Genomic DNA, 19,035 nt, shown 5'->3' with positions numbered 1-19,035 from the left:
TATAGTTCTTAAATTCTTAAAACAAAGTAAGACAATATTCTATTGCAGCAATGATTTGAAACTATTTTTATATTAATGATATCTTTTATACATTGAATTTGCTTATATAGCAACTCTATACTCTTTTGAGTGTTACCATTCAAGAATCCAAATAAAAAACTGCTGTAAAAAGATTTTCTTCAAATTGTGTGCTCTTTATTTATTATTCTTTTATTTACAACTTTCAGAAAGACAGGTTTCAATTCATTTTACGACATATCCGTTGTAATTGTTAAAATTTGATTTAAATTTATATTACAATATTGTAAAACTTCCATTATAATGGACTTTAGGCATTCGCTTGTATGCAAGGCCCTTGTTTCTTTTAATGTGTTTTTATTGCAATTTCTTTGTCTTTAATATATAAGGCACATATATTGCAAGGACAGTTAAATTGAATCTCGAAGCTATGTCAATTTTTATTAAAGTAAGCTTTCGTTTCAAGTCTTCAATACGTCTGTCTTTAATCTTAGTACAATGGTTCCCAATGTGCTCTTTAATATTGCGTCAATTGATTTTATTTCGCACAGCATTTAATACTGGTCCAGTCAGAACTTTGAGTGCTGCATTCTCAAGCATGCAGAAAGGCCTCATATTTCTAATAAACAGCAATACAAAATATATATACTCGAGCCTTTTTTACACAAATATAATCAGCATTTACATCTAAGTGAAAGGTCTTCAATTGCCTTTCCAAATTGCCTGTATGATCTTTCAAAATCCTACTTTCACAAATTTGCAAATATTAGAAATACACTGATCGTTTCCGCCTATTGCCATCTGTAAAAGTATATAGTTTTTTATTTTGTACAAGTGTTATTTTGATAATATTAAATATGTATCAAATATTTATATATAAAATATATAATACAAAAATATAATATCTTTATTTTAGAACACAAACAAAAAACAACGAAAAACAACAATACACATTAAAGGCATTTCCAAAACGTGTTGCCCAATAGACACTAAAACACAGTAAAATACACTAAAATAAACTATCTTCGTGAAATGATCCCTAAAAAAGTTCACTACCTTCGTCAAAAGAACACTAACGAGATATCGTAAACAGTACACTATTTAAGTATATCTGATATGTCGGTTTCATTTTAAGTGTTAAGTGTTTAAGTGTTTAAGAATTTAATCCTTAAATTCTTTTGATTATGGAAATATAATTAATAAATGGAAAACTTTATTCAAACACTTATTAAAAACGCTATAAAATACAGAAAAGAACTATTATTATTAGGGGATGTGAAAAGAACTAAGTAAATCAAATTTTCAAACTCAAAATTTTCAACGTCTCAATCTCAATCAAGAACAGCATCTATGTCGTGATCATATTACACTTCTAATGTTTATAAATTATATATATTATATAAATTATATATAATACATAAATTATATAAACAATATATATTATAATATATTATATATATTATATAATATTATTTATATATATTATAATTATATATTATATATATATTAGATGACCTCTGGATGATCTAGAAAGTAAAAAGTCATTAGTTGTTTATACTTTAAAAACAAATATATTTTTTTAGAAATATTTTTCTAGAGTAGTTATAAGTTCACTTTTTTATATATTTCTGTCTTTTAAAAATAAATACGTTATTTCTGCTTTATAAAGTGTCAAAGTTTTTTTTTTGTGTCAAAGTATGTCCTTCCTTAAGACATACCATTATTACAACTGCTCATGGAAAACCTGTAGTCGGTTATTTATATTATAATATATAGATGACTATATAAAAATAAAAATAGAAATTATTAATAATTTATAAGCTTTATTTATTTAGTTCACATAATTTTTTTTTTTTTTTAAAAATATATTGTTTCTATCTATGATTTCTGAGTTCACCTTAACAGAATAAATTGAAATGATTTTATATTGATCTATTAGTAAAATTTGGCTTATACATTCACTAAAAAGTCTCAAATGGACTTGATCACAATCGGACTTAGCAAAAGATATATATATATATATATAAATTAAATTATAAATTCTAATAAATAAATTTATTATAAATTTATAATAAATAACTTTTTTTAATTACTTCTAAAAGCAATGCCACACTGGAAATATTTATTGTTTAAGTACAATTTATTGATTCATCTGACATATTATTATTTTTTTACTGAAAATTCGTATGTTTGATGTGATGTGGATGAATTAATTTTTAAATAAATACTTAAAAAGACAATATCGTTTTGAAATTATTGAGGTTTATATAGAATTTTTTTAGTAATCGAAATCAACAAATATTATATAGGAATATTAGTAGCATATCTTTGAAAGTATATTCTTGGTGCATTATGTGGGAGAAAAAAAATTTTCAAAAATAATGCCTCACTGAAAGTTTTTATTTCTTAGTAAAATTAAATACTGAATCTAAATAAAATATGAAAATTTCAAGGACACATTTGAAAGAAAAAAAATTTTTTTTTTAATTTTACAGTTAATATTAGTATTCAAATATAAACAATCATAATTGTTTAAACAATTTCCTAAAAGTTCAATCAATTATTTTTAGAACGCAACAAATTTCAAGTTTTTATAATTTATATAGCCGAAGATATAGCCATTTGAATATGTGTCTACAATGTCAATTCTCAAAACCCCATGGGTCCATATCTCCTAAAAAAAAATTACAAAATTTTTTTCCGAGATATTCCTTATTTAAAAGAGGAACTCATAAAAACAGATCAAAAAGGTGTCCGATTTGTAAAAAAATGACCCATATGTAACATGTAAACGAATATATATGTATACTATATTATTAAAGTAAAGTAATTATGTGTATCTCGAGTAAATTCCACTGTATGTGCCACTGTATTTTCTGAATATGTATTCAAATTAAATAACACAAAACGTCATTATTTTTATCAATTTTATATATATATGTATATACACATATACAACTTTATGCATATGACTTCATATATGTCTTCCTTTCCCCGTTTGCATATATCATTGCATATGAAAAAATACAAAACATTTATTTATTTTTTTATCAATTTTGGTTTTTATTAAAATTAAAAAACTGTAAACATATGTACAGCTTTTATACTATATGTTTGTACCGTAGTGACGTTTTCAGTAAACGCTGTAGATACAATAATGCGATAAAATACTTCCGAAACACGTCAAGACAAGTTAAGTAAAAATAATAAAGTACACGAGAGATAAACAAAAGATTTTGTTTATCTATTAAAAATATTAAGCGTATTTATATAAGACTTGGATTGATTTTCATTTTCTTTGAATAATGAAATTAAAATATATTGTATATATAGTTCATCCACATATATACATATGTATATAATATTAATTTTTATTATGCTTAAGTTTTAATACAAAAGTTAAAATAAGATATAGTTGTGAAACAAAGAAAAAAATAATAATAAATATAACAATAATTAAATTTATTTTTAATATGATCAAATAGATAATTTATATTTATAATTATATTTTTATATAATAACATATATTGCATAAAAACAAACAAGATTAAATAAAAAATATCACAGTTATTAACTTATGTATATATTTATTTAACAGATATTTGAGTCTACTTCAGTCTAGACCATCTTCAGTGTTAGAATATTATAGTTATTATTTAAAAATATAATATTTTAAAACACATAAGTATTGAAGTCAACACTAATATGAACATATTAGTGTCCGGAAATAATTCGCATATTTCGGTTCTGAAAGATTTAATTGTAAAAGGTATTCCACACATCAGCCGACCTAACATCGAAAAAATAAAATAAGTTATAGATAATACGTGTGACAACGGTTTATAACAGTCCTGACATTGTTTAAAAACAAAACTAATGGTCAACTACAGGATAGTTTTAAATCGTTTTCATAAGGCTGTTTACAAAAACAATATATGAATTCCACATGAACATCAAAAATAGATCCAACTAAATAGATCGAACTAAATTTAAATAGACATTAATAATTGAAAAGGTAATATTAAGACTTCTACCAATATGACATAACTTTAAAAAGCATTTATTCTAAGATGCTGTGATTCAATAATTCAGATCGGCACATCATATCAGCCTAAATTAAAATTAAAATCGATAGTGAAAGATATCACTCTTTTATCATGATAAAAGAAATACTATTACATCAACCAAACTGCTACTTTAATAAGAGTATCTTATACGTGTATATGCCCACGTATGTAATATCAAACCAAACGAATACGCTTTCTATATAAAATGTACTAACGATATAAAAAATAACGACTATAGCCTATTTGATAACTTTTAATTTATATTGAAAAAAAATAACATTATGGTACAATGCCTACGAAACAGAAGACATCAAATTAAGCACAGTAATTTGGGTAGAAATGAACTGTAAGATTTGCATACTTTATATGCTATTATAAAAAAATTTAAAGTTCAAAACAAGTAATCACTGGTACTTATATTTTTCGTAGATAAAAATTTGTTAAATATTTATATAAGTATTTTTCCATTTCACTATATCTAAAACAACAAATTCCTCGAGAATTTAACAAGCACTGGACAAATCTGTTGAACTTTGAAAGTTTTGGTTTCGCCTAAGATGTCATACATTTGCATTAACATAATTTTTTGAAAATTGTATGTAAAAATTTATTATCTTAACAAATCAAATCTTATCTTAATACTTATTTTACATTCCACGCAGAAATAGTTAATTTGATAACACTTTTCCTACACTCTCATCATTCTAAATCACAGTTCTTCGCAACGGCCTCCCATTCGTATGTAACCGGGATAACACTCACAGACATCGGGTGCAGTACAAATACCATTGAGACAATCCTCATTACAGATAGGATTACATTGCATAAGACTTGACTTCAGATTTTGTTCGTAACCTGGACAACAGTAGGACGTTGTATGTATGCGCAATGCTGGATCCATCGATTCACGCCTTAAAGAGACGATTCAACAATTAAATATTATAAAAAATGGGAACAGTATATAGACAGTATATATAGAAAACTAGTAACAACTTACGGTGTCTGTTTGTAACAAATTCCCGAAGCCATTGTGGCTTTTGTTTCCAATATAAACATGTCACGCTCACTAAGGTTACTTAATTTCCAAAACTGAGCGTTAGTGGGTACCATAAAAACGAACACACAAACTGCTATGATATTTAGAATTGCTTTTGATTTCATTTTATGCCAATTCAAACTACAGATTTTTAAGTAACTTTATAATTAAAATATGTTATAAATTAATAAACTGATCCAAATATAATAAATACTCCACGTGTTGTACACTGCTGTATTGCTTTAATAGAACTGAATGCATCTTATGAAAAAAAATCGTGAAAGAAAACGTAGTTTTCCTTAGTTTCTTCCGGTGTTTTTCATTTTTGTATTTTTATTTATTTTTATTAAAATGATTTTGTCTCAAATGAGTAAAAATTAAAAGAGAAAGTAAATATTTAAAGCAAATTTCTATATACATATGTACAAAACCACGATCAGCTACTTAATGCCGTTCTACGTAATCTTGCTGCTCTGTTCTGTATTTGTATTTCTTCACTTCTCCTGATAAGAATATCACTGATGCTGCCTTATAATTATTAAAAAAAAAAAAAAATTAGAGGTCAATTAAGTAGGGCATTTAAAAATATTTTCACAGTAATATTTATTGACATGATTATACAGTATTTATTTTATTCATATAATCCATTTTATATAGTCCAAATCGTAAACATAAGTCATCAAAGAACTTGTGAAGCTATAAATTATTTAAGTTTTTAAAACATATGTTTAAGTTTTCAGTTACTGCTTAAAAGTATGTTATAAAAATATACAAAATATATATATATATATATATGTATATATATACGCGGGTCGTATACTAAATTTCTGGTATACGAGTATATAGCTAATATAGTTTATCTGGATGTTTTTAAGCTTTTATTTTGATATGCCCACTACATATGAAACCCAAATATTTAAAGAAACCACACGTCTTAAAAAAAAATATAGTCGAAATCTAATCCTTACCGGTAGCTTCTATTACCAGCACTTTGGTCAAGTATTAAAACTGGGTACTCCGATAAACTTATACAATATTTTGTTGTAGCTGAAAAAAATAATTTGAATAAAATTTAACTATAGTTTTTTTTCGCAAAAACAATGCATTTTCATAAAGTTCGAATTTCAAATAAAGTTCGAATTTCGAATAAATTTCGAATAAAGTTCGAATTTCGAATAAATACCATATAAAATGAAAAAAAATATTTTTAAATACAGTATCTTAACTTTTTGAAATGTTTTGACTTTAGAAATTTGTAACATAAGTATATATATATAGCAAGCTAATATGTTTAGCGACTTCGTCAAATTGTCTCCTATACGAATGGGCGCGATTTAATTGAAACTAAACGCATTCGATCTGATTATTTTTTTTTTGTAGAAATGCTAAATTAACTGTTGTTATTTAAATTCTTTCTTCTTTGTATCCGATTCCCCTAGTGGGGCATAGGGCCGCAACGATTCTTTTAAACCGCACTCTGTTAGGTGTTTCTCTGCAAATATAATTCCATATGTAGTGCTCTTCCGTCATTTATCTTTCAATTGTCCTTCTCCAAGTTAAAGTCGGTGCACCAGAGCGTCTGCTGATTTGTGGACTTTATGTCGTCGGGTAGTATTTCCTATCCAATTCAATTTTTGCATGTTGATTTCGTTACAACAGCTTTCCGATTTGTTTGGTCAAAAGTTTTGCATTTGATATGTGGCCACCAAATTTCTAGGATTATCCACAGACACTTATTTAAAAATGTTTGTAACGTTCTTTATATCTGTTTTGAATACTTCCATGGTCATTTAAATTATGTGAATATTTTGCCTTTGATATTTAATATATTTGTCCATAGAAGAAGCCATATCAACATTTCAAATTTTTAAACTATATTTGGATAATGAAATACTTAAAATTATTGTAGATGAAACAAATATATGTGCAGCACAACAAAATGCTATTTTTACTGTTAAGTCATACGAACCACGTTAATTTTTTTTACTTTTTATGCTGCAGTGAATATCACGCAGTTCTTAAATGGTAGATATATTAATGAATATATCAATTTTTTGGACCAACATTATAGCTTTTCTACAACAACCTATTGAAATGCTTAAGCATACAATCATTTCGCTGATAATAGCAAAATATTTTTTTTTTCATAAAAGGAAAACATCGAAAGTAATCATCTTAAAAATTTAACCTACTAAAATCACTTTTTTGCAATGATTTGTAAAAAGCTTTATAGCATTTAGAATGTAAAGCTGTCCACTGTTCTGTAAATCTCATTTATTTTTTTAAATTATATTTAAACTTCTTTACGTATGTGCAGAACAATAACAAAATTGTTAAATAATATATATTAAATTAAAATAATATATAATATATAATATCCTAACATTGTTACCTAACCGACAGTGAAGTTTTTCTTAATAAACCGATTCGTACTTTTTATTACATATTTTGTTGGGAATTCAACTATAACCTAAACACCAAAAAAAAACTTACTGATAATATCAACTTAGAATATTTTATAAATAAACAACCAGTGATCTATCAGCAAAAATCTTTAATGCTATGTACTAAAGTGCACAACAGAAGTAAGTACAAACTAAAGTGCTAAAATATAGTTCGAATATTAATTATATATCACTTGTATTTCTTATAGGTATTCTTATTTATAATAAATTTGCCTCTATCAATTACAGGACAGTATTTCTAATTTCGTCAATAAGTGAGAGTATTTATGAAGTGGTTAAAAAATTAATAGCAACCCCGATTTTTAAATAATCTTATGTTGCAACTTAAACAATGAACAATTAAAGTTGTGCAGACCAAAAACATATTTAAATAGAAGAAAGTTGACCAACATACTGACATTCGGTGTCACATGTGAAGTTTTGACTTCCTTCTCTTGAAACTAATCAAAATAATGTGGTGTTACCGGATTCTTTTGGACATTTTCAGAACAATGTGTATAAGAAATCTGTAAGAACAAATCACATGAGTACTTTCATTCATATTTGTTAACAACGCTAATGCTAATGTTAAACAAATTATTCATTCATAAAATAAATATTATAGTTTTAGTTCTCATATATAATTGTTAAAGTAAATACCTCAAATTCTGAGGTATCACTATTAAGTATTATCCAAATGAACATAAAACATATACAAAACATTTTAATTACTTTCTAATCTTTCTGATTCATAAGAATTCTAAATTCACAATTTATCGAATGTAATAAAATTATCATTTTTACGACTTATATTTGCCCTGTTTAAAAATTGTACATAAATCTTTGCACAACGTTACAAATAATTATACTTTATCTAATTAATCTTACAAACTTGACTAAGAGTAGTATTAACGCAATTAAAATTTTATTTTTTAATAAGGTCTAGTAGACTTTTTTGATCAATAATAAACGTTTTTTAGTTCCTTATTAAGTTGCAAGTATTTTCAACTCACAGTTAACGGTATCTTTCTTGATAATCATGACTAATTTTCATTAATATTTAAAAATATGTTTAATTTTCTACAATTCTACAATTTTAGAAATTAATTGATTAACGAAATTATGACAATAGAAATCCTTAGATTTTCACACCTTGTGGTAAAATTTATAACTATTTATTTAACTGGATAATATTTTTTGTGTAGCCATATCTAACTGATTAAGAGGTCCTTTTTTCTGTAATATAACAATATAAAATCACAGTTTGTATTCTGTATTGTAAAATAAATAAGTACTTAATAAATCATTAATTTAATCAGTAAATAGCAGTTCTCTGCCCAAATTTCACTCTAACAAAATTGTCATATACTGCAATTTCATTACTTTGATTCATACGCCAGGAAAACACACAGATCAACAATTTAGTCTTGCAAACAATATTATTCAATCGTAGAGAGAGATCTACTATAGTTATATATACTACACAGACTAAACATAACCAGTCAATTATCTTTAAAGATACTTTATTGTAAATCAGTATCACCCTAACAATGGAGAAAAATTAATTCAGATGAATATATTCAAGAATCATCACTATTGCAATAAAAAATCACACGCACTGGAAATTAAGATAAATAGTAGTTCTACATACCAAATAATCCAATGCAGTAATTTCTGAGTAATCGATCATCTTCACATCAAAATGCTATCTTACAGCTTTTTCCCAGATTTATGTTTCAAAGTCAATCGTCTCCTGCATCCATATGTCGTTCATAACTATTGTTGGAGTTCTGCCGTTCAAATCAACCAGTTTTCTTCATGAGAAAGAAAACCCATTTCCGCCAAAATAACAACATAATGCCATCCTAAAGGATAAACCAAATTAATATTTTCTTGTCTAACATTCAAGAATAGGTTTTTTCTTACTCATTTAATTTTTATACCACAGAATAAACAATTATTAAATTAATATATATACCAGGTTAAATTGAAATGGCAGCAAGCAGTGTGCCACTGGCAATCGTAGTTGTTAGTTGCTTTGCATATTAAATCAATTTAACATTGAAACATGTCTTTTCCTTGTACACATATTCATTATTATAAGAATAGAATGTTCTCCTTTTTCACTGTAAATAATACATACATATATTAATTTTATTATAATATTTAATAATCGTAATTGTTGTTCTAATTAAAATTAGTATTAAAAATTGAAGAAGTGACACACTAAGCACTTAGATGCGGAGCACCTATTTCCTTTAATTTACAAAAAAATCCATTTACACCCCCAAAGCCAAAATATAAACAAAAAAACAATACTAAAGCATAATTTACCATTAATACAGCATCGGTGATTGTTTATTCCCTCATACTTATTATAAATAACACATTATTGCAACTAAAAATGATCAATTATGTATTTAATGTGGCAATTAATTCATAAAACAAAATACGTATCCAACATGTTAAAAATAATTGACAAAAGTTAAATGGCGACAACCAGTAAATAAACGTCAAAAATTATGACCACAGTAAAAGAAACCCAAAAAAGCACATGAAGCAAATGGTAATTTATTTCAATGGGACCAATGGGATATTTTCTGTTGCTCTTTTTACATTCAATATTATTTTATTATTATCATATAGAAAACTAATATCTATATATCAATCGAATACACCAGTAATAACAAAATACAAAGAGTTCCATATTTGATGTAACAACAAATTAATTAATTTGTTGTTTGATACATATATATATATATCTCTTTTATGATATGCGGATTGATGAAAGTGAGTGTTTACATTACGTTAAATTCCGTTTGTTATTGAGCCTTATCTATCTTTCAAAATCACATCGACCTATTTCTGTTCTAAATTTCGTACCAAATATATTTTATGTACATATTTGATAATATTGTTAACAACGATTTAAAATTACATATCCGTAAAATGTCTCTATACAAACACTTTCAATGTTAAAAATGAAAACTTCAGTTCAAATTTATTCATTCTCATACAATTAGTCATCTACACATAAATATTATTCTCAAAAGTTATTTTATTTTTTCCATTTTACGCAAACATTCGTACCAAAGATGTTTAAGCAAAAGGAACAGAAAATTAAATTTCCATAACAACTGATTTGCGTATGAAAGATATATTAGCGAAAAAAATTTTGAAGGAAAAGTTAATATCTTAATGTATTTTTCCACATATTCATTGTCATAGATTTATAATGTTTTTTTTTATTAATATGTAAGAACAATAGAACATGGTATAAAATAAGGTTTAATCAAATAAAATAACTATTTTTAGCAACTCTGTGCAGTATATAAAAGAATATTTGTTCTCCTACGAGACAAATATTATTACTGCATATTTTAATTAAATATTGCGCAACGCCTGCAGTCATATATATAGCTCTTATGACATGTTTTCACTGATTACCTAGTAAGTTATTAATTAACATGAAGATTTTGTCGTGTTTATTATTAACATAAATTACTAATTGCGAGTGAGAGAGCTTGTATGTGTTTGAAAGTTCTTCGAAAGTTCTATTAGAGTTTGTTTATATAAACTTCACTCGACAATATATCACACAAAATATTAAATAAATAATTGATATATTAAATTATTTGTTATATATTATATATACATAGATATGTATGTTATATATTCGTTACATTTTGTTAATTACATCCTCAGTGCGTTTATTGACAGCTCAGCTGTTGTTTGTTAACATTTTGCATATAAAACATATTTAAAATTTTGGTAATATCCCTTGCGGGAAATTTATTTAACGATTGTATTCGACGTTTCCCCCTTATATTATATTATTTATTGAGAATAAGTAATAATAGGCTTACTAGGTAATCAGTGAAAACATGTCATAAGAGCTATATATATGACTGCAGGCGTTGCGCAATATTTAATTAAAATATGCAGTAATAATATTTGTCTCGTAGGAGAACAAATATTCTTTTATATACTGCACAGAGTTGCTAAAAATAGTTATTTTATTTGATTAAACCTTATTTTATACCATGTTCTATTGTTCTTATATATTAAAAAAAAAACATTATAAATCTATGACAATGAATATGTGGAAAAATATGTTAAGATATTAACTTTTCCTTCAAAATTTTTTTCGTTAATATTTCTTTCATACGCAAATCAGTTGTTATGGAAATTTAATTTTCTGTTCCTTTTGCTTACACATCTTTGGTACGAATGTTTGCGTAAAATGGAAAAAATAAAATAACTTTTGAGAGTAATATTTATGTGTAGATGACTAATTGTATGAGAATGAATAAATTTGAACTGAAGTTTTCATTTTTAACATTGAAAGTGTTTGTATAGAGACATTTTACGGATATGTAATTTTAAATCGTTGTTAATAATATTATCAAATATGTACATAAGATATATTAGGTACGAAATTTAGAATAGAAATAGGTGGATGTGATTTTGAAAGATAAATGAGGCTCAATAACAAACGGAATTTACCTTAATCTAAACACGCACTTTCATCAATCCGCATATCATAAAAGAGATATGTTTATATATGTATCAAACAACAAATTAATTAATTTGTTGTTACATCAAATATGGAACTCTTTGTATTTTGTTATTACTGGTGTATTCGATTGATATATAGATATTAGTTTTCTATATGATAATAATAAAATAATATTGAATGTAAAAAGAGCAACAGAAAATATCCCATTGGTCCCATTGAAATAAATTACCATTTGCTTCATGTGCTTTTTTGTGTTTCTTTTACTGTGGTCATAATTTTTGACGTTTATTTACTGGTTGTCGCCATTTAACTTTTGTCAATTATTTTTAACATGTTGGATACGTATTTTGTTTTATGAATTAATTGCCACATTAAATACATAATTGATCATTTTTAGTTGCAATGATGTGTTATTTATAATAAGTATGAGGCAATAAACAATCACCGATGCTATATTAATGGTAAATTATGCTTTAGTATTGTTTTTTGTTTACATTTTGGCTTTGGGGGATGTAAATGGATTTTTTTGTAAATTAAAGGAAATAGGTGCTCCGCATCTAAGTGCTTATTGTGTCACTTCTTCAATTTTTAATACTAATTTTAATTAGAACAACAATTACGATTATTAAATATTATAATAAAATTAATATATGTATGTATTATTTACAGTGAAAAAGGAGAACATTCTATTCTTATAATAATGAATGTGTGTACAAGGAAAAGACATGTTTCAATGTTAAATTGATTTAATATGCAAAGCAAGTAACAACTACGATTGCCAATGGCACACTGCTGCCATTTCAATTTAACCTGGTATATATATTAATTTAATAATTGTTTATTCTGTGGTATAAAAATTAAATGAGTAAGAAAAAACCTATTCTTGAATGTTAGACAAGAAAATATTAATTTGGTTTATCCTTTAGGATGGCATTATGTTGTTATTTTGGCGGAAATGGGTTTTCTTTCTCATGAAGAAAACTGGTTGATTTGAACGGCAGAACTCCAGCAATAGTTATGAGCGGCATATGGACGCAGGAGACGATTGATTTTGAAACATAAATCTGCGAAAAAGCTGTAAGATAGCATTTTGGTGTGAAGGTGATCGATTACTCAGAGATTACTGCATTGGATTATTTGGTATGTACAACTAGTATTTATCTTAATTTCCAGTGCATGTGATTTTTTATTGCAATACTGATGATTCTTGAATACATTCCTTTGAATTAATTTTTATCCATTGTTAGGGTAATACTGATTTACAAAGAAGTATCCTTAAAGATAATTGACTTGTTTTGTTTAGTCTGTGTTGTATATATAAGTACAGTACATCTCTCTCTACGATTGAATAATATTGCTTGCAAGACTAAATTGTTGATCTGTGTGTTTTCCTGATGTATGAATCAAAGTAATGAAATTGCACTATATGACAATTTTGTTAGACTGAAATTTGGGCAGAGAACTGCTATTAACTGATTAAATTAATGATTTATTAAGTACTTATTTATTTTACAATACATAATACAAACTGTGATTTTATATTGTTATATTACAGAAAAAAGGACCTCTTAATCAGTTAGATATGGCTACACAAAAAATATTATCCAGTTAAATAAATAGTTATAAATTTTACCACAACGTGTGAAAATCTAAGGATTTTTATTGTCATAATTTCGTTAATCAATTAATTTCTAAAATTGTAGAATTGTAGAAAATTAAACATATTTTTAAATATTAATGAAAATTAGTCATGATTATCAAGAAAGATACCGTTAACTGTGAGTTGAAAATACTTGTAACTTGACAAGGAAAAAAAAATCTGCTAGACCTTATTAAAAATTAAAATTTTAGTTGCGTTAATATTACTCTTTGTCAAGTTTGTAAGATTAATAAGTTAAAGTATAATTATTTGTAACGTTGTTAAAAGATTTGCGTACAATTTTTAAAAAGGGCAAATATAAGTCGTAAAAATGATAATTTTATTACATTCGATAAATTGTGGATTTAAAAGTGTTATGAATCAGAAAAATTAAAATTATATAGTGATCAAAATATTTTGTACATGTTTTATGAAAATTTAAATAATAATGAATAGTTAAATCTTAAAAAAATTGAATCCTTTCACTTATTTCAATGTAAACAATAATGTTTATTTATATAATTTTTTGTTTTTGAAGTGTACTTATGTTAAAAGTTTATAACGTTTCAAAGTTAAATTCACTTTTTGCTAAGGAAAGAATTTCTTCCTGCATGCCTTACAGATGTACACCTAAATAGAGTCAAACCGAATAAAACCCATACTTCCTTTATATACATCGACTCTTAGCTCAGCGAAGCTAATATCATTTAATATCATTTCTCTCTGAAATCACAGTTGTCTAATAACAAAGCTTTTAATAGGCCTCATCCCTCTCACTCCATTGTACTTGCTTTTAGAACGAATAACAATAGTACTTAAAAAAGTTTATAGATTTTTATAACTGTGACTGAATTAATATTAAGATATAGTTATCCGAATGTTTAAAATATTCAAGTTGAACCGATAAGGTAGATTTATTTTACTTCTTGTTTGATAAATTATTTATTTGTTAACTTTGCGTATAATTTTACTGAATAAAACACGTATCCAGAACTCTTTTTTTTGGTGAAATATGATTATAGTATTCACAAGAATATGCTAATATGATAATATGGTAAAATTACTATATGCTAAAGCTGCATTGTGCAGCTTGATACAAAATATGTGCTTCAATGACAATGTGGTAATTTTGTTTTTTATAAAAATCTATAAGAACATATCACCTAGCAAAATACCTTCTGTTTTCTGTTCCTGCAATGCAAGCACTGTTTTTAAAAAGCATATTATATCATATTACACTTTACATAATAGATTCTTTATAGTTTATTTTTTCTTATATATAGACTATAAAAAAAACCTTAAGCTTCTAGTGATTATTTAACCATATTAAACTACTCAACATTCTTTGAATTTCGTTTAATTTGTAAGTATTATCCTTTGAAGTCTACTAAACAGTTAAGGTTTTTTTGATACTTTAAAAAATACGTGATAAAAAAAATAATAATTTGAATTAAATGAGTTATCCATAAAAATAGTTGGGTTGCTCATTTCTGAACATAAAATGTTGCCCAATTAATAAATTGAATTCGTTAATTAGTGCTTCATTCATCTTATATGGATTCATAGAAGCATATGTGGTAACTTTGTCAGTTGAAACGCACTGATTGATAAAACGTGTTCTGCCCTCTTTACAACGACATCGACCTTTTGCATTGCAAAATCCTTCTTCACAACGTTGGTAGGATTTAAATCGTCCTTCGATTATGTTACATCCACAGATATCTGGAGCAATACATTTACCATAGTATCCGCAGTTGGTGCTTTAGAATATACATAAAATTATTTATTTATTTAAGATTTTTTAAAAGCATTGTACTTTTCGCATATGGCTGAACACTTTATTCCATTATGTTCATATCCATTGAAACAGCGGCATACTCCCGGTGATATACATATTCCATTTTCACAGTTGTCGTCACAATCAGGCAAACAAGACGTGGTATTATAATCATATTTATAGCCATTTTGACATATACAAGTTGTTTGGTTCACACAAAAGCCATGCTCACAGCGCCTTAAATATATATCGAATATATGAATTATCACAACCAAAACAATGCAAACATTAAATGTTAAGTATTCCCACCTACATATAACAAGGGCTTTCACAAGCGGTACCATTCATACGCTTCTCATAACGATCAAAACATTTGCATTCATTAGGAGCAATACAGTGTCCAAATCCGCAATCAGGTATGCACACCTGAAATATAAATCATGTAATTATCATTTATTACGTTACTATAACAAAAGCAGAAAAATAGCTTACCGGCTGACACCCCATGGTTGAATCTGGTCGTATTGATTTTGCATAACCGTCTGCGCAAATGCATTTATTAGGTTCGATACAGATTTCATTGTGTCCACAAATAGGATCACACTCTGGCTGACAAAACTTTTTCGAAGGATCTAGTATAAAGCCTTCATTGCAAACACATGTACCATTTAAATAACATTGTCCGTGTGGACAACCCAATGGACAAGTAGGAACACAAATATTTCGATAATTGTGCACAAATTCATCGAAACACATGCATTTGCCACCATCAATACAAAATCCGTTCTGCAAACACATATTGCCACAATCCGGTACGCACATGCTCCAATCGTATTCATAGCGCTTGAAGCCCCTACAACACACCTCAATAACATTGAGAAACGAATTCGTAGTACTATTCCCGACAATTGGTACGTCTTTTTCGTACTGAGAAAATATTGCACTGCAAAAAAAAAAATATAAATTAAATTTTGTTGAACAAATATAATTTGGTAGCACTAGAAAGTTACATCGAAGAAGTCATATTGTACAGTAAAAAACTAATTGAAGCTAACTTTTAATGCATAGTAAATACATAAAATGATATACAGTTTTGTGTCAGTTAGTTAATGAGTACTGACTCTGAGCTCTGACTCTGATCTTCAAATTTGGCAGGGTACGAGTTCAACCCTTGGTACTTGAAGTCTCAAAAAATTATTTACGAATAATTAAATACAAGAAATAATTCCAAAACCATTGATGATAGGTATTTGGCAATATTCGAAACAGCTATATGGTCGGCCAAAGATTCAATTAATTGGAAATAATATAAAAAGAGCTTTTGTTGTCGTAGTTCACTACTTATCAAAATCTGTCTATAAAATGATATAAAAAAAATATTTTCTTAATTATCAATTATTTTAGTAACAATATAATGTTATTGACTTTAAAATTATATATAATATTATGTACGTTATAGCATTTTGTATTTGTTAAATTTGTTACCACTAATGAATTATAAAATCGTTCCAGTAAATTCAAAGATAAAATATATTATATTTAAATATAACTGAATTATAATATATTGTATACTTAGGTCGTGTGCGAGTTAGGCTAAGTTGCGTTCTAAATGAGGGAAATACTAAGTTGTGCCGATAATGTAGTGATGTGTCGATACGTGTTGATAAATGGCTAAATGTGTGCAGTGCAAAAAATCCCAAAAAATCTCCCATTTGGTTTAGCATCAACTTAGCCTAACTCGCACACGTCCTTGATAACACAAAACAAATTAAATTTTTTAAATACAAATACTCACGGCACTTCTCTAGTACATTTCGGTGGATGACTATTTGGCAGCGGCAAAGATAAGCCCGGCGCTCGAACTGGTGGCTTAATTGTTGTGGATGTAGTCTTCAGAAAGTCAGTTTTAGAGAAATGGAATATACCGAACAGTAGTAATGTAACAGTCAAATTACGTGAAAAATCGCTTAAAATTGACATTATTTAATTGAGTTTTTATTATTCAAAATAAAACAATTCGATTCGTTAAATCGAAAATTATTGATAACAGCAGCCAGCGTTCGTTCACTGTGAGAGACCTCAATTGTTTTGAATGCGGTTACCTACTGAGATGGATAGTATGCTGAAGCTTTGAAATTTCTTGTTATCAGCAACTGAATGAATATAAATCTATAAACTGTATTAAAACTTTTGTTTGTAAAGAGACATTAGTATTAATATTCGTATTTGGTTTTAATATATTAAATTGATACAACTAGGCATATTCTAAAGATGTGTGTCATTTAAGTTTTGATTTTAAACTAAATTTTTATTCTGGTTTTGGTCATTAACCCATTGTTATATCTGAAATAAGGCTAAAGCAAAGCTTATTAATAAAAGTCACATCTTAAAACTAATTGTTTCATTTTATTTGACTATCTATTCGGAAAATATTAATCTTTTATTGCGTTGCAATTTATATTATCACATACGGTTAATGTTTTTAACTGGAAAGAAAGTAGCAAGCTCTATACATACCTCTAATGTAGAATTTTGTATAAGTTCACATTCTAGCTTGTGTGTCGAGACGTGATTAATTATCGATATTCTTAAATGGATTTAAAATTGTTTGGTTTGGGGAATTAGAATGCGTGAAAAGAGGATTTAAGTATATCTTATCTTATTATCTTTTTGGTGTAGAATATTGATTATTCAGTCCTGGTGTAGCCTGTAATTCATAACACACTACCATGGTGTGTTTTTTTGGGTATTTAAATTAAGAACCGAATTTTATTATAAATCTATAATATTTTAACCATCCCTCTGTTAAGTTATGGATCCCTTATCAGAAATCTGTTTTAATATTTAGAATGCAAGCGTGTCATATTCTAGTGAATGTGTTCTACATTATAGTAGAAGTCGGAACTATATAAAAGTCGGGTGAATTTTAACTCATGCAGAAACAAGTTGCCGGATGTTGTCATAATGCAAAATTTCGGGTTAACATATTCTGTGACCGTTCTATACTCATATTTCTCTTTAAATGAATCAGTTTACTGCATAGTTCTACCGTAATAGCATCAGGTATAACTAGCTTATAGTGCATGACTTATCAGCATTTCACTGTATAATAATATAGAACAATTTAGATTTAACGTATTTTTCAAAATTACGTTAATACGTTAATAGCGTATATTATATTTCGTTATTGGTGTGTTTAAATGAAAAAATTTCGAAAAAAAAATTCTATATTGAGATAAAGAAGCTGTTTTTCTTAAAAATACTTGTAAGTCTTGCACATTTTTTTCAATTTAATATGTAATAATGTTTTCATTATGTTGAAAAGTGATCCTGACTAGCAACGAAGTGATGTCATAAAGCAATATTTAAACATTTTCATATTCGAGAAAATATAAATTCGAAATATTTTATAATGTTATGATGAATTTAGATTTCAGATCTAATTTTAATATAAATAGTTAAACATTATAAATATATACCAGACGCGAATACATCAACTTTTTTAATAGAATGTAGTTTGCAATATAAGATTTTA

At 26.6% G+C, this 19,035-nt stretch overlaps 2 protein-coding genes and 1 long non-coding RNA gene across 5 annotated transcripts; all 3 read right to left on the bottom strand.

Moving 5' to 3' along the window:
- Positions 1-195: 195 nt before the first annotated feature.
- LOC119687484 lies at positions 196-10,168 on the bottom strand. 3 transcript variants are annotated; one of them, XR_005253175.1, is made up of 5 exons: positions 9,900-10,168; positions 9,492-9,691; positions 9,217-9,430; positions 704-819; positions 196-637 (listed from the first exon to the last, which is right to left on the bottom strand). It is a non-coding gene; the product is annotated as an uncharacterized LOC119687484 (long non-coding RNA). The 3 variants fall into 3 exon arrangements; XR_005253174.1 differs by lacking the exon at positions 196-637 and having other exon boundaries at positions 735-819; positions 9,544-9,691; XR_005253176.1 differs by lacking the exons at positions 196-637; positions 704-819 and adding an exon at positions 5,876-6,168.
- Positions 4,560-5,425, bottom strand: LOC119687483. The gene is made up of 2 exons (XM_038101812.1): positions 5,083-5,425; positions 4,560-4,996 (listed from the first exon to the last, which is right to left on the bottom strand). The coding sequence occupies exons 1-2, from the start codon at positions 5,244-5,246 to the stop codon at positions 4,795-4,797; spliced, it is 366 nt and encodes a 121-aa protein (XP_037957740.1). The 5' UTR covers positions 5,247-5,425; the 3' UTR covers positions 4,560-4,794.
- Positions 10,169-14,693: 4,525 nt separating the features above from the next.
- Positions 14,694-17,699, bottom strand: LOC119687477 (tenascin). Its single transcript, XM_038101806.1, has 5 exons — positions 17,296-17,699; positions 15,993-16,443; positions 15,814-15,926; positions 15,540-15,737; positions 14,694-15,483 (listed from the first exon to the last, which is right to left on the bottom strand). Exons 1-5 carry the CDS (start codon positions 17,478-17,480, stop codon positions 15,183-15,185), a joined length of 1,248 nt encoding a protein of 415 aa, XP_037957734.1. The 5' UTR covers positions 17,481-17,699; the 3' UTR covers positions 14,694-15,182.
- Between the last annotated feature and the right edge of the window lie 1,336 nt (positions 17,700-19,035).

This window comes from Teleopsis dalmanni, chromosome X, assembly GCF_002237135.1.
Source record: "Teleopsis dalmanni isolate 2A chromosome X, ASM223713v2, whole genome shotgun sequence".
NCBI classification, from domain to species: domain Eukaryota; kingdom Metazoa; phylum Arthropoda; class Insecta; order Diptera; family Diopsidae; genus Teleopsis; species Teleopsis dalmanni.
Note: the sequence above shows the minus strand (reverse complement) of the source record. Positions and strands in the feature narration are given on the sequence as shown.

Bases quoted from the DNA above. Each gene is read 5' to 3' on its own strand.
- LOC119687477 (XM_038101806.1), bottom strand. From the start codon at position 17,480: ATGTCAATTTTAAGCGATTTTTCACGTAATTTGACTGTTACATTACTA. The intron at 16,444-17,295 runs GTGAGTATTTGT...TTTTTTTTGCAG, and splicing joins AAATGTACTAGAGAAGTGCC to TGCAATATTTTCTCAGTACG. The intron at 15,927-15,992 runs GTAAGCTATTTT...TTTATATTTCAG, and splicing joins CAACCATGGGGTGTCAGCCG to GTGTGCATACCTGATTGCGG.
- LOC119687483 (XM_038101812.1), bottom strand. From the start codon at position 5,246: ATGAAATCAAAAGCAATTCTAAATATCATAGCAGTTTGTGTGTTCGTT. The intron at 4,997-5,082 runs GTAAGTTGTTAC...CGTCTCTTTAAG, and splicing joins ATTTGTTACAAACAGACACC to GCGTGAATCGATGGATCCAG.